We start from the raw sequence: 16,629 nt of genomic DNA, 5'->3' as shown, positions 1-16,629 counted from the left end.
ATTGTCCTTCATGATATTTGAAGATTCAAGAATAACTTAAGTATAAGAAAAATAAAACTATAATCTATATATATAAAGCAAAAGGCAGAGAATGGTGAAACATTCAAAATACCAGAAAATGCTCTTAGCTAATCCAAACATTAATAATTAAAATTATTAATTAAATGAGGATAATATAATAAATTCACACTTTTTCATATTTAAAAAATTATAAAATTAAAAGAAAAATTAGATAATGAATCCTATTTTTATAGAACACAACTACCCATTATCTTTTTTAATTCTAAAATAAATTTAAATTTAAAAAAAAAAAGTCATCTCAAGCGCGGAAGCGCGTGCAGAAAGACTAGTATTTATAAGTGAAATTCTAGAATTTAATTAAATATGCCACCATTACGTATATTGACATCATCATATATTATTATGAATATGGATTTAGAGGTGAGAAAAAAATTTACTCGGACCAGTTAAACAAATAAAATCAATTTGAGTGCTTTGGTTCGGTTCTTATAGTATAAAATTATAATCTGGACCAAATTGAACCAAATTGCAATTAGTTTGGTTTAGGCTTATTTAACTTATTTGAAAACCGCCTAAATTGAACCAAACCTTTTAAATTAATTTATTATTTTCTGGGCATTGGTAGGTTTTTATTGGTCATCATCATTAACAATTTCTTTGCATCCCACACCTAGATATCGACTACTTAGCAACAAACAACCTAAAAAAACTATTCAAATTTTACGTAATCTCTCCCACACAATTTCTCCATCTTCAAAGGGAAGAATTTTTTTCAACTATTGTTCAAAGTGAAGAAACTTTTCAACTACATATCCGCTTTTCGGTAAGGTAATACTGATATAGAAGACAAGAAAAAGAATTTGTGAGGACCTTAGCACTGGTGTGATAGAAACTGAAGGATATCTGATGTTTAAGTTAGCTTAAATTAAGCATGTGCATGTATTCAATTCAAATTATTCTTATGACTCATGCATTCAATTCAAATGATTCTTATGACTCGATTCCTTATACAAGAATGCGAAATGGAATCCATTTGTTTTTGTGGAGAGTTGCTCTATGCTTTGACTGGCCAAACTTTCAGACCAAATTTTCAGACCAAATTCTACTTCTTATTAGTCAATTTATTGCAGCTGGTAGGGCCCCTTCCCCTTTGTCATGATCCAACGGTGATCTACCTAGCACAATTCAAGGAAAGTAGAATAATGGATACCAAGTTTAGTTTTGAAAAATTTTACTTTTATGAATTAATATTTTTCCAACCCATATACCTCAACATTTTTCCCTTTTCACTCTATACAGGAACCAATGAAAGTTTATAATAATTTTACTCAAAAGTAATTTTGTGATGCATCGGCTGTACCGATATTAACAAAAGTGCTTTAGGAGTATTTTTGTTTTCAATGTTGGAAGAAGTGCCAAATTTGAACACCTTTCGTCCATTCATTCATAACCATTGTAGCATTGATGATCAATTCCATAAGTCATGAGTGAGAAGATATTTAGGAGAAAGGACAATTAATAGAGTATGATGAAAGCCATTGAAAGACATTAGTTTCTTTTAATTTTGTTATCACTTGAAATGGAAAATAAAAGATTTTATTTTATTTTATATATAAGTGATATTAGGAGAGGGGGAAAACGAACATAAGACCTTGAGTCGATAAATAAATGCTCTTAATCACTTGAGGTACAAAACCCTTATAATGAAAAACCAAAGATTTTCTTTTACATAAGCGATATTGGGAGAGGGGGTTATCGAACCTAGGACCTCGAGTGAACAAGTGTATATTCTTAACCACTTAAACTACAAAGCCCTTACAATAAATTAAAAAAAAAAAAACCATAACTGACTCGGGAGATTAGGCGTGCTTTAAGACTATAGTAGACACAAAAAATGACTAGTTAAAGTTTGATTTGATTGATAGTGGAGTTTTTAGGCATTGCAGTGCAGGTGGGATTGTATCAGCTTGCATGCTTAACAGAGGGGCAATTAACATTGCCTATAAACAATTAAACAATGCGGGTGGCCCATTTGCTAAATGTGAGAGAAAAGACGAGCAACCTATTTTGGTCATTTTCAAATGAGCAGAACAGGCAACAAAACAAAATTAATTGTTCCCCAAGGCAAATAGGTGAGGTATTAGATAGAAGAAGTTTGAGAACAGAGCCAAACTAGAAAGAGACATTAGAACGATTTGGAATTTGAACCCTATCTTGTCTGCCAGTAGAACATTCAAATATAAATATATTAAAAAATAAGATTTTGGTTAATTGAAACAATCTGAACCGTCAAAGAAAAGATTAAATTAGCAGAGTAGTTGAGGGGCACACGCAATCCATGGAACTAGAAATATATTAACCATTGATTAATTAATTAATTAAAGCTTCAATGATTATTTATTCCTCTTGCTGGTTCGTTTGGCTCCTTGTTGAGCTTTATTGACTTGACCGTGGAATTGGTGGAGCTGGATAGTGACGTTTGCTGTCGTCTTCTGTGCGTTTGGTTTGTTTTCTTATTTTGTTGTCCCGTTATTTGTTTTGCTCGCCGCTTTAACTTAAGGTGTATTTTCATTATCTTTTTCAATATTTAACACGTGTCTATGTTTTTAATTATAGTTAATTTTTTACTTTGTATTTATGGAACCATGTTTATGCTCATGAACACATTTCAAATATTGAGAATTGTGGTGAGAGTATACTTTAGATTAAAGTGATGAGTAAAAATACTCTCTTTGCAATATGGCTTGTGTAATTTCTAACCAATCCTAGTTTGTTGGGTCTTCCTCTTGCAGTCCAGTTTTAAGAAGTGGGCTTTTCCAATGTTTTTTGTTTTTATCAAAGTAAGCCCACAACCATAGCACAACACCACACCACCCACAGCGAGCCCAAGGAGGATATAATCCAAGCGAAGAGTGCACACATTGCACTTTAAACGCCTCCCAACCCTAGTTTGTGCCACCGAAGAGAGTTGATGGAAGTCGAGGAGCGGAGGTTGGTGGTCTAGAACTGGTTGTAGGAAGTAGTCTCACGCGGTGGAGGATACTATAATAGAGAGGGGATAGAGGGAGTGTAGAAGTGAGAGTTGGAGGCTAGAAAACAGTGATGGTGGATGGGGGAGTAACTGTGGATTAGGGTTTTAAGGCTCGGGCTTAACTTAGGGAAAATTAAATTGAGGATGAATAGAAAGGAGAAAAGAGGTAAAAACCTCATGAATGAGACATAACTCAGAGAAAAATCACCCATTGCCGGTGGGGAGGAGCCAACGACTCTCAATGTGAACCAAACCGTTTTGAGCTTATTGATTGAACACTAGAAGATTGAAGCAAATTATATAATAGAGATGTCTGATCAAAGGCAAGAAGATAAGTTACAACCAAAAAAAAAAAAAAACTAGTTGTTTAATTACAAAAGCCATGATGTAATTAACAACATCATCGTTATTGTTACGTTTTTTCTTTCTTTATTTCTTTCTTCGCAATAAACAATCGAAAATTGAATATGAAAAACGGTGAAAACAAAAATTGACAATTAAGGGTTAAAACCATCTTGGGGCCTGGGTGGTGTAGACCGGGTGTTGATTTGGTCGGCATTGTTAAACTGCGCGTTTTGTTCGTCTGGGCTGTTTGGCGTTTGAAGGGTGTCTACATCTTCCGCAGGGCCTTGATCTTGATCCCCAACATATTGCTGCATCACCAAAACCGACGCCGTCGCTGCAAAATCTGAAGAAGCTAACAAATCCCCAATGGCGCCAAGTTCCGGGCACTCACTCCAGTCCGTCAGTCCCGCCGTTAAAGGCGATATCATGCCTTGCCCTCTCCCTACAATAAACAGGTCATGAACGTTGTCCATTGACCTAATCGCCGCCACCGTCTCCTCTCCGTTATTCACCAACTTCTCAGTGTAAAGAATGGACTCGTCGTTGGCATTCTTCATTCTAAAATCATTGATTAACTCATCGTCCAGCTGCTTCTCCCACCCTAAGTCCGTCTCCACCGACAGTATCCTTGAATTGTTCCCTTCTGCATCAGTAGCGGTAGTGGCGGAAGCAGCAGTAGAAGCAGAAGTTCTTTCCGCTCCTCCGGCGCCATCCCCAGGAACAAACCTCATCACAGCCAGGCTTATCCCCGGATGCTCCGACATCCTCCACGCGTAGGACAACGCCTCTCTGTCGTCGGGTCCCCCGAAGAAGAGAACGACCACGTGATGAGACACTTGGTTGGCAGCCAAGCGATTGGAGCCGTTGAGGCCTCGGTCCACGAGAATCCCAACCGAGCAAGGAGCGTTTGCAAGAACGTTCTGGTTCATTGTTCGAAACGCGGGGTTCATGGCCTCCATCCCTCCGTCCACTGTTTGCTGCTTGTGAAAGGGAATGATTAAAAAGGCGACACGCTTGTCCTCGGCCAAGTTGCATATGTCCTCGTGCATTGTGGAGTAAGGAGAGATGGCTGTGAGTGGTTGCACGGAGACGCAGCCGGCGTGCTGCTCATAGTTCTCGAAAGCATTGATGATGTGATCCGATTGGGCCTGCGTTCTATTGAGTGCAGGTCTACCGGATTTTCTAGTGTTGTGGACAATGAGCATGGCGGAAGCCCGACCGCTCAGCTCCACCAAGTGGAGGACGTAGATGCAGAGCGGGGATCTTTTAGTGGGGTGGGAAGCTTCCAGGAGATTGATCATAGTGGGCACATTTCGAGGGGTGTGGACGCAGACAAGTACTCGCAACTCCGCGTCAGGCATGGATCTCTGAATGCTACGTCGTTTGTAAGGTATAAACCTTCTGGCCGGCTTGTAAACGGTGGTGACAATGGGGGTGATGATTCCGGTCATCACGACCGCCACAATCACCATAATGGCAAACGCCTCGTCGTCCAAAACTTTCTGGTCCCTTCCGACATTGAGCACAATGAGCTCGACTAGGCCTTTGGTGTTCATGAGCAGGCCTAGAGTGAAGCCTTCGTCAAAGGGCATCTGGTAGAAGAGGCAGACGATGACAGTGCCTGCAATTTTCCCTACGCATGCCAGAAATATGACTAGTAACAGAATCCCCCATGTGCCGGGCCCCTGGATGCTGCTTACGTTGGTTCTGAGACCGCTAATTGCGAAGAAAAGAGGAAGCAAAAGCCCCGACACAAAGTCCTCCAACTTCTCAATCAGGGTGGCGCCCAAAGGCCCGTTGGGGATGACTAAACCAAACACGAAGGCCCCGAAAACGGAGTGGGTCCCGATGGCGTCGGTGATGAAGCCCGAGATCATGACACCAGTGAGGATGAGGCAGATGTAGAAGTCGCTGAAGCTCTCTCCCTCGGGGGTTCTTCGGATGATCCAACACACGGCAGGGCGGACGATGAAGATGCAGATGAGGACAAAGGCTGCGCTAGAGAGGACGACATAAAGGGAGGCCAACGAGGTGGTGTCGTTTTCGGCAAGGGCAATGGCTAAGGCTAAGAGGGCCCAGGCGCACATGTCATTGACGAGGGCGGAGGAGAGGGCGATCCTACCAAGCTCGGTGTTGACGAGCTTGAGCTCGGCGAGAACGCGGGCGAGTACAGGGAAGGCGGTGACAGAGAGGGCGACGCCGAGGAAGAGAATGAAAGTGCCTTGGTTCATGGGTTGCTCTCGCTTGTGGAGGAGGAAGGAGAAGGCGGCGCCGATGAGAAAGGGGAGGATCATGCCGGCAATGGCAATGACGATGGCCCTCTTGCCCATGCGCCGAATTACAGAAATATCCATCTCCAATCCAACAAGGAAGAGGAAGTAGAGGAGACCCACATTTGCCATTGTCTCCAGGACCATCACACTTCTTAGAGGGAATATTGTGGTGGCGAATTTATCACTCTTTCCAAGCACCGATGGCCCCAATAATATTCCACCCTGTATATATTCATATGCCATCAAAATCATCAATTAATTAGTTTAATTCCGAAACATTACTAGAATTTGGAATTTAAATGAATCATATATATATGTGCATGGTTACATTATTTTTCGACTAAATGAATAAATGGGAAGTTATTATATACACAATCGATGAACATATAGAGATGGATATAGAAACAAAAAAAACTTGCATGCTTTCAACTAATAACTAGTTATAATGGGAAATTATTATAGGTAGATTAGGTAATGTACCACAATTTCTGAGATGACACGAGGTTGACGAAAGGGTTTGAGAATGATAACGAGGATACGAGTGGTAACGACGACCATAGTTAACTGCAAAATGAAGAGCGGGAGGGAGTAGTCCAAAGGATTGTCGCCCTGCCATATACCGTTTGTGGTGATCATGGTTGGCGCATAACACACTATTGAACCATCTGTCGAATTATTTGCCGCGGCTTTCACCGCAGCTACCGCTGCTGCCATATTGAATTAATTTCCTACCACCTTGAGATCAATGTCACCGCCACCACCACGACCACGACGAAAATAATAACAAATAAAAAACCGCTATGCTACGGACATACCTAGCTTCTACCTCTTCCTTAAATTTATGTCATGGAATTACAACACCATACAAGTCTCTGTTGTTTTTCTTCTTCTTTTTCCTTCTACTTCTTTTATTTACGAGGTAAATTGCTAGGAATTAAGAATGGGGCTCTTGCTTCTTAGCTTGATAGAGAGAAATTTACAAAAGTTTCTGTAAGGAAATGATGTTGGAATGAGAGGGGAGAAAGAGGGAAGCCGTGCTAGCTTTTGATGGTTGACCGCCCCATTTGGGGGCTTCTTTTATCTGTGGCCTGTGGTTCACAGTTAATTGGCATCTACCTATTTTAAGAATTTCATGTCATCCTACATCTTTAATTAACAAGCATGAAATTTTGGTTTTTCATTTTTACTTTACAATTTAGCACTACTTCTTTGCTCCACATTAGTCAACTGCCAAGCATCAAGCATCAATATTCGACAATGTCGTACATTATCATATACTAGCACTTTAGCACACGTTAAGGCTAATTAGTTTGATTTATTTATTTATTTTAGAATTAAAAAATATATGAGTAGTTATGTATATAAAAATAGGACCTATTATATGATTTTGTTTTTAATTTTAAATTTTTTTAATATGAAAAAGTGTGAATTTACTATATTATCCTAATTTAATTAATAATTTCAATTTTTAATGTTTTCATTAACCAAAGGCATTTTATGATATTTTGAATGTTTTCACCATTCTCTTCCTTTTGCTTTGTATATATAGATTTTATCAAATTTTTTGTCCATATTACTATAGTCACCAAATATCACACGTGTGCAAATTAGTTTATTTATTTATTTTTTTTTTTACAACCTTTTTATTTTATAAATATTAGTAGTTCAATTTAAAATTAAGAAAGAGGAAACATATCTAAGTAGGGGTGGGCATCAAAACCGGAATACCGAAACCATCCCGAAACCGTGCCAATCTCATGCTGTCCCATTTGGTGTTGACGTGTAAACGAGATGATATCGTGTCATCCCGTTATTGTTTGGCATGACAACGATTCCATATTTGTGATCCTGTTTGGGGCCATACCTGACCGAATAGTATAAATAATAATCTTAATTTAATTTCAGTTCCTCCTCTCTCTCCCACAGACATTTCGACTTAGCTTTGTTTCTCCTCCATCCTTTCCTTTCCTTCCCTTTATCTATTCTTCTCTTCTCTTCTCATTTCTCAATCATGATTTGAAGCTGTAATTCCCAAATCCTCCACCATCGATCGATCTCTTCTTCTTCTGCTCCTCCTCATCTCTCTCTCTGTCTCCGTCTCTGTCTCTGTCTCTCTCTCTCTCTCTCTCTCTGTGTTCTTCTCCAAACTGGTAGAAAAAAGGAAAGCCCCAACCCAAAACAATAATAAGTTAATAACCCTTGTGAATATTGCAACTGCCTGTAGTTCTCTCTCAGGCTTACATATTTGCTAACGGTATATTTGAAAGAAATTGATATGCATTTGACCCAAACTTTGCTTTTTCTTTTTCTTTCTATTTTCTTCAATTACTTTCCTTTTTCATTTACCAAAAGTAAATAGCTAAATAAATAAATAAATAAATAATAGGTTTTTTTTTAAAATTTTTATTTTTACGGTATCAACATTGATACCGAATCATATCAGTCCCGTTTGGGTCCGGTATGGTTTGAACGTGTTTTCAAAAACTCTCATCCTGTATCATCCCATCTCGATTCCCCTATCTAGGATTGACATCGGGATGGTGCCCAGCCCTAGATCTAAAAGTGTGTCCCATGAAAATAAGACCCATGTTCTCATTTTATTTTGTTAATTTAAATTTTAAATATAAATATAGTTAATTCACTTTATTACCCTTATTTTATGAATACTAGCCTCCCCTCGACGTGTGCAGGAGGTCTTTTTTCGATCACGTGCCCTTAAAATTGAAACCGAATTTCAAGGCCCATTGGACTTGAACGTCTTGGGTTTCCTAAAATTAAGTTCTATGAGACAACTTAAAGTATGCAGCCCAACCCAACAATCCCAATACATAGAGGTCTCGGTGGCCATAGTGGGTTATGGATATTACATGTCCACAGTTTTGCTCTGGCGGTTGAGATGGCGCAGCTGCTCCCACACCACTTCTTATCACTCAAATTTGTTGATGACACATTCCTATGAAGGAATTTATTAAAGGGGCATTCTCCACTATTAGTCCCCTGCGGCAAAATAATTTGTGTAAATAATACAAAAACAATAACAAGAGGAGCAGAGAGATGGGTATAAATTGCTTAAGAGTAGTGCCCAAAATTCCACCTTCAGCAAAGCACAAAATCATCATCTCACACTCATTCTCACACTCTCTCTTATTTACCAAAAGGTCCTCCAGAGCAATACACGCAGCAGCAGCATCTTCTTCAATGTCTTACGAAAAGGAACTCGCTGCTGCCAAAAAAGCTGCCTCTCTCGCTGCTCTCCTCTGCCAGGCAATACTCCCCTTCTCTCCCTCTCTTTTTGCTTGAGAACGAGCTTCTTTATTTATTTAAATTTTATATATAAAAGAATGAAAGGGTTAGTTGAGCAAAACCTAGAACAAAATTTGTCAATTGACGATGCGTGATAATGGAAATTGAGAGGAATTTAGAATGCAAAATATTTGTTTAGGACAAAACCCATGTCGTGAATCTGCCATTCTTTGTCTTTTATACAAATATGGACATCTAGTATAAGTATACAGTACACTCCTTATGTTGATGTCTATAGTTTGTTGCTATTATGAATTCAAGGTTGTATACCATCCAAGAAAAGCTTCTTTCTCCAAAATAAATTTCTGCTCCCATGGCATGTGCAGAGTGTTTCTGTGCTCGCCTAGTGTGCTTTGTTCCTTGAAATACAATTTTTCACTGTTTAGGACTGGAAATCATTACTTTAGAGCAAATCCCTCAACCCTGATTATTCATTAAGCAAATCCCTCAACCCTGGTGGCCATGTATGTGTTTATGTGTATGTGTGTGTGCACTGTGCACATATATATTATGCGTATGAGTATGTGACTTGACTTTATGCATAATAGAATTCTGGGATGTACAAGATGAAAGGAACAAAAAAAGGCATCTTTAACATAAGCTTTGTTTGACTGTAAGTGCCATAGATTAGTTTGTTTTTATAAGAAATTTCTGGACAGAAACATTTGTTTTTGAAAATCATATAAAGTGCGCATTGGGAAATATATATAATCCGTCATATAATCCCTAGCATTTTTGGTGTCATATGATTTTTTTCTCTTTACATGATTTGTGAGTAAGCACTAAAATGATAAATATATATAATTTTTGTTTTTCATATGTATTAATTTTACCAATATATTTTGTCATCCCAAGTCAATTTCAATTATTGCCTTCCTGTGCTTCAGAAGGTACAAAAGGCACTGTTGCAGTCAGACGTTCATTCCAAATCAGATAAAAGTCCAGTCACTGTGGCAGATTACGGTTTGTTTTCAAACTCTTGTGTAAATGCGTTTCAATTACGTGCAAGTTATTCATGGGGTTTTAAAATTAATCAGTCATCTTGACATTTAAACGGAAACTTCTATTTGTATCTGCAGATAGCTTAGAAGCTATCTTGTAACCCCACATTGTGATGTTCGCATGGCAGAATTATAATAACATGTAGAAGCTATCTTGTAGGTCCAAATGCTTTTTGCATATGGTTTCTATTAGATTTTTTCAAAAAAGAAAAAGAAAAAAAGAAACAGTGCTCATATTTGCTTGCATCTGCATCTAGTTCATCATATCATAGGTGAGGCAGTTGGTAATTCCCCTCCTTACTTCAGTGGCATGGTAATAGTTGTTTCCTGCCTTGTGTATAATGCTGGTGGGGCTGCATTTCTTTGACCATCATTTTAAGCTGAGCTCAAATTTTATATCTGGTCAAGAACCATACAATGCTTTAGATGGCTATTTGAGGCCCATAAACCGGATACGAACTTAAATATTTTAGTAAATACCCATACCTTATACTTTCTTTATGGCCATGTAAGGATGATGGATTGCAGGTTATGCTTGCATAATTGGTTCTTTGGCTTGGCCCTTTCAATAGTGACCACTGACGTCTTTGCTTGAGCTTTCAGGCCTATAGTTTCATATGTCTAGATATTTAATAGATGATGAGAATAATTTTATGTTTGTTAAACTTGCATTGCCTCACACTATCTTCCTGTCTCATTAAATATTTCCCAAAACTAGTTTCCAATGTAGCCACCAGCTGGTATGAAAGGAAGTTAAATGATTAATGGTACACTAGACATACATGTGCTTATATGAAATAAGAACGATAGATAAGTAAATGAAACGTTTGCAAATGTGTAAATTAAGTCTGTATCCCTTTTATTCACTGAAAGAAACTCTATATACTTCTAAAAGTTCTTAATCTGCCTTTCTATGGTATGTGTGCTGATGGAAGGTTGGTTTGATGTCATAGGAAAGACAAATGTTTTGTCATGCACTCCAGATTTAAAAATTATCAGGTTGCTTCCGTCTTAGGGGGACCTTGTCCATAAATCTTCTACTGCACATGTGAATTGCTATATCATTATTGTACTATCTTCTTGGCTATGTCATAATTCCTAGTAGACAGACACTCTTGTTTCACAGTATGCTTTTATGCTATCCATTAATCTTCTGCAAATGGAGGATGTATGTTTCTATCAAAATCACTTGGTCCTTTAAGTGGATTGCACATAAGCCCCAGTATTTTGGTCTGCGCCTAACTATAAAAGCAGATAGGTGCAATTTTTATTCCTTGAAAAGAAAAAAAAATCGTTGGACATATAATTGAAACTCTCACTGTAAATTTTCATAATTCTTATTATCCATCAGGGGAGAGATAAGTGAAACTTTCACTGTCAACAATTATTTTCTTTCCATTTATACCAGCCACTTGGTTTTTTTATTTTTTATTTATATTTATTTTTTAATTTTAGTAATTCAATTTAAAATTAAGAGAAAATGGGTCTAGTTGTGATCCATGCAAATAGGACCCATGTTCTCATTTTGTCCCTCTTTTAATACAATTTGTTTCTATTCAAAAAAATGTTCTCATTTTGCTGTTTATTTTAAAATTTGAAAATATAAAATATCAATTTACTATATTACCCTAATTTAATTAATATGTTCCTTTCTTAATATTTTCTTTAACTAAGGGCATTTTGTGTATTTTGAATGTTTTACCATTCTCTGCCTATTCCTTTATATACATAGGGTTTAAATTCATGTTACATCAAGGACTGTAGTCACATTGTTTGTGATTTCTGTTCTTTTACACTTAACTAAGCAATTTGGGTAATATGAAAGAAACTAAATGACTGCCTTTCTTTCTCGGCTACTTTTGCCAGGTTCACAGGCTCTTGTTAGTTTGGTACTGGAAAGGGAACTTCCTTCTGAATCATTCTCACTAGTGGCTGAGGAGGTGAATATGTACATTTTTGCAGATAAAGAGACATGCAGAAACTGTTTTATTTTCTTCCTTTAATTGTAAATCTTCTTTTCAACTTTTAAATGTCTTAGGACTCGGGAGATCTTCGTGGTAACAGTGGCCAGGAGACACTACAGCGCATCAGAACACTTGTTAATGATACTCTTGCAAACAATGAATATTCTAGTGTTTCTAATTTAACCACTGATGATGTTCTTAGGGCCATTGACAATGGGAAATCTGAAGGTGGTTCTAGGGGCCAGCACTGGGTTTTAGATCCCATAGATGGTACCAAAGGGTAAGTTTCTAGACACAATTGATAAGCTTCTATCATTAGTATTTGTTGAAGGTTGAGAAGAATGCTTCATTTACATGTTATGTGATTACCCCTGCCGAACAGCTCATGCTGTTATGTCTTGCATGTATGCCTGATGCATGTAACATGAATTGATGAGTGTAAATCTGATACCAAAATATATTAGCCTTCTAGGGCTTAGATTTTGGACATTACATGTATGGAATTATCTCGAAACTATTAATCTTTTTTGTCAACTTGCCAAAGTTTCTGCGTATACACGACCATGCATTCATTTAAACTAAGCTGCAATCCTTCCCTTTGGAGTGGTACAGACTTGTTTATTTCATTGAAGAAGACATGGGTCTTTTCTATTAATTCGTCATTTCTCATATTCTTTGTACTTTAGCTTTTTTAGTGTTTTGAAGCACTTTTGCTTTTTTTTTTTTATGAGGTTATTTCTGCACAACTTTCATACATTTTTCCTGTGTTCAAGTTTGAATTTGGAAAAATTAGGATGTGAAGCAAACTGTGAGTCAAAGATTATTTGAGTTCTATCACTAATGAAGTAAGTCTCTGCGGGGAAAAGTTTGATAATTTGTACAGTGTTGGAAAGAGAGAATTATCATCATTCATGCTTCAGTTTTATTAGAAAAATCGGGGTCGTCTATTTAGTTGATCATAGTCAGACGACTAAATGGTCTCAGATTTAATTGATTGTTTCCAAGGATAATCCTCGAATAGAGACCTAACAAGTGGATGGTTTGGATCATTGGACTGCATTCAGGGTTGGGCCCAGATGTGATCCCATATATACTTTTTCATTTTCGAGGAGTTCTTGTAATTTGCTGAAATTTTATTTGCTATGGTTCACCCGGTTTTATTACCTTACCTAACTATTAATTTATACTTTTTTTCTTCGATTCACTTGCTAGCCATTTATTCCATATTGATTTATGCTCTTAAGCCTGCCATGATAAATAGCTTATTATGGAGTAGGTTTATTAGAGGAGATCAATATGCCATAGCATTGGCATTGCTGGATGAAGGAAAAGTTGTGTTGGGTGTCCTGGCCTGTCCAAATCTTCCTCTGACATCCATTAGTGGTGAAAATCAGCAGTCTTCACAAGATAAAGTTGGCTGTCTTTTCTTTGCTACAGTTGGTACAGGAACATATATGCAGCCACTGGATGGTTCTTCCCTGCTAAAGGTTAGCACTTGTATAGGTAGTTCATTGCATTCTTTTTCTGAAAAGGTTTGACATAAGTAATATTATATCTGTCCTTAAGGTGCATGTCAGCGCCACTGAGAATCCTGAAGAAGCTTCACTTTTTGAATCTTTTGAAGTGGCACACTCCTTGCATGACTTGTCTGGCACCATTATTAAGGTACTGCTTTCTCCTTTCCTCTTTAACAATTTGTGCTGTGTTTGTTTATCTATTGAATTATTGTTAGTAAAAACATTATTAATGAACAGAAACTTGGCGTCAGAGCCCCGCCAGTTAGAATTGACAGCCAGGCAAAGTATGGGGCACTTTCCAGAGGAGATGGAGCGATATATCTTCGTTTCCCTCGTAAAGGATATCGTGAGAAAATATGGGATCATGCTGCTGGGTGCATCGTCGTGACTGGTAAACTATTATTTCCAATAGTTATTTCTTCTCTTAACTCATCTCAATTGGTGGTGTGGGAATGGTCTTCGACCAAGCTTTACAGCATAACATGTAGGCTGTGAACTCCGACTCCTACGACGGGGATGAAGTTTACAGGGGTAGTGATGAGTATGAGTTTATAATGTTAACATGGTGGATGAAAACAATGTTAAGATTACACATTCCCAGAGGAGGGTATGATTAGACATATCATTTGAAGCTCATAATTAGGGCTGGATAGGCAATCAGATAGAAACACTCTGTTAACACATTATAAATAGTATGGATTGAGTAAAGTTAGAAAATGGCATAAAAATGAAATAATTTTAGTTTATGTTTAATGTGCTAATCGCACAAATTCGAGTCAGTTTCCATCATTTGGTCAATCCCAAAAATAATATAGAACCCCACATCAGCTATGAACCCACCAGAAGGGACATTTCTCAAAAGGGGATTCCATCCCTCCTGTCAAGCTATGTTGTCATCTTCCTCCAATTTCGCTAAGTTGAAATCTTTCTTAAGCTTTGACAGCATCTCTTCCTGCTACAAATATGAGTCACAAAAAGGGGTCGGAGTAAAGGTGCCCCATCCTGGTGAATATTGATTTTGCAAAGAAATACCCTTCATATTTACATCATTTATTTTCATTAATGTAGTTTACGGTCTTATGGCAATTTGACAGACTTAGCCCTAGTGGCCTCCTTGACATGGAATGGATCCATTACATAAAGCCCAAGTTTAATAAAAGGCCTAGGAGTGTTTTCAAGTTATCATATCTAGGAGTTGTTAATATGCCAGAGAGAAAGAGAGATTAAATTGTTTTCACTTTTCTTGCATGCACAAGACAGATGCTACAGTTGATGAATGGTTACTTGAAATCTCCATGGATAGAAGATTAAGCCATAAATAAGTTTTCTTGTGTTGGATTCTGTTAGTTTTGTTGCGTGTGTTTAGTTCTGGAAAGAACAGATGATTTATAAATATCTTCATTGATTGTATGGATTATCCAGACCCTTTACAATTGCATGAGTGAGCTTCCAAAATTATTCCTCTATTAGGGAATCATTCTTCAAACTATTGTTATCCTTGTATTGTAAGCGCAGGAGCTAATAATTCAAGAACATGTTAAGATGTTTGCAGTGTTAGAGATTAAAGCAGCAATTTGTATTCGTGTTTTTTTTTTCCTGCTTTTCTGATACCTAGTTTGCAATAAAAAAAATTGCAGAAGCTGGGGGTGTGGTGGCAGATGCTGCAGGGAACCCATTGGATTTTTCAAAAGGGAAATATCTTGATCTTGAAACAGGCATAATTGTTACCAATCAGAAATTGATGCCATTACTCTTGAAGGCAGTTAAAGAATCTCTGGAAGAGAGAGCTTCATCCTTGTGATTCTTTTTCAGAGCGGGACTCGGATGTTTATATTATCACAGTTTCAGCCACAATAATGATTGGAGAGTCGCCAATTAAATAACAGTTAATCTTTTTTAAGATAATGATAATAATAATAATTATTATTATAATAAGGCCCCGTTTGGTTCATGAAACGAATTTGAGGGGAAATAATTTCCCATGTCATTTCCCAAGGAATGGGAAATGGAAGATTCATTTCCTACATTTGGTAATGCTGGGAAAGTAAACGGGAGATAACACTTTATTTCCTTTCCCATGTTTGTTTTGAGTAGGAAAGGAAAATAAAGTTTGTATAAATTTTCAATTATACCCATATTAAATTAAATAAAAAAAGAATATATTTAATGATATATTATAATTCTAAATTGTTAATGGGGACAAAATGGTCATGAAAAATGTGTATTTAATGTTGGTTCATTTCCCTAAACTTTCACATGATGAGGGAAAACAAAACCCAAGTTGGGAGGATGGCTTCACTTTCTCCCTTACTTTCCTATGAGCCAGTCAATGATTTCCCATGCTTGGACTTACCAAACATGGTAAAGTAATTGATTTTCCATCTCCAAGTCTCCTTTCCTATGAATCAAACGGGGCCTAAAGGCGATTCCTTTTCTGGAATCGAATGGATTTTTCATTTGGAGCGATAATATACAAAACTCACACACAATTTACGCTAGGGTTCGAACCTAGACATTGTCTGAGGGAGCAATTACTTTAAATCACTGCACTAGTGGGTAATTTCCTATTTATTTGCATATCTTGTCTAACCAAGATGCCATATTATTAGTTTGATTTAAAAAGTAAGAACAGTATGTAGGAGATTATTGGTAATTAGTCATATTGTAGGAACGCTCCTTGTCAAAGGTAGGGTTGTTTTTGGTCTGGTTACATCACCGAAATGATTAACGGGCAACCGACTGAGAGGTTGCAATAGAGAGAGAGAGAGAGAGAGAGAGAGAGAGAGAGAGAGAGAAGAAGAAGAAGAAGAAGAAGTTGGTTAGGGTGATTTAGGGTTTTATTATTTACAATGGGAAAGAGAAGACATCGGTGAGGTTGGTTAGGGTGCTTTAGGGTTTTATTATTGTTATGGGTTTGGGCCAAAATGAGTTTGGGTGGTGGGCTTTTTTATAATTGAAAATAAAAGAATATATTGGGCCATTGGCTCAAGACTTGATGGCAAGCCCAAAGCTTCTTGGTCTTTTTCATAACCCTAATTTTCTTCTTCTTTCCCATCATATCAAAGTGTCATTTCTTCTTCTTCTTCTTCTCTCCCATGTTTGTCTCTTGCTCTCCTCCTCTATCTTTGACTCTCTCTCTCTCTCTCTCTCTCTCTCTCTCTCTGTGCAGAACCC

At 37.5% G+C, this 16,629-nt stretch overlaps 2 protein-coding genes across 2 annotated transcripts; one reads left to right on the top strand and one right to left on the bottom strand.

Annotated features, from left to right (window-relative positions):
- Window positions 1-3,453: 3,453 nt before the first annotated feature.
- On the bottom strand, window positions 3,454-6,523 carry CHX15 (cation/hydrogen exchanger 15). Its single transcript, XM_008229412.3, has 2 exons — window positions 6,151-6,523; window positions 3,454-5,892 (listed from the first exon to the last, which is right to left on the bottom strand). The coding sequence occupies exons 1-2, from the start codon at window positions 6,382-6,384 to the stop codon at window positions 3,550-3,552; spliced, it is 2,577 nt and encodes an 858-aa protein (XP_008227634.2). The 5' UTR covers window positions 6,385-6,523; the 3' UTR covers window positions 3,454-3,549.
- A 2,141-nt stretch (window positions 6,524-8,664) lies between these two features.
- Window positions 8,665-15,390, top strand: LOC103327119 (3'(2'),5'-bisphosphate nucleotidase 1-like). Its single transcript, XM_008229408.2, has 8 exons — window positions 8,665-8,934; window positions 9,861-9,936; window positions 11,841-11,914; window positions 12,013-12,218; window positions 13,215-13,425; window positions 13,505-13,603; window positions 13,693-13,846; window positions 15,093-15,390. The coding sequence occupies exons 1-8, from the start codon at window positions 8,725-8,727 to the stop codon at window positions 15,254-15,256; spliced, it is 1,194 nt and encodes a 397-aa protein (XP_008227630.2). The 5' UTR covers window positions 8,665-8,724; the 3' UTR covers window positions 15,257-15,390.
- The last annotated feature ends 1,239 nt before the right edge of the window (window positions 15,391-16,629 follow it).

This window comes from Prunus mume, linkage group LG3 (genome assembly GCF_029339155.1).
Source record: "Prunus mume cultivar Tortuosa linkage group LG3, ASM2933915v1, whole genome shotgun sequence".
NCBI lineage: Eukaryota > Viridiplantae > Streptophyta > Magnoliopsida > Rosales > Rosaceae > Prunus > Prunus mume.
Note: the sequence above shows the minus strand (reverse complement) of the source record. Positions and strands in the feature narration are given on the sequence as shown.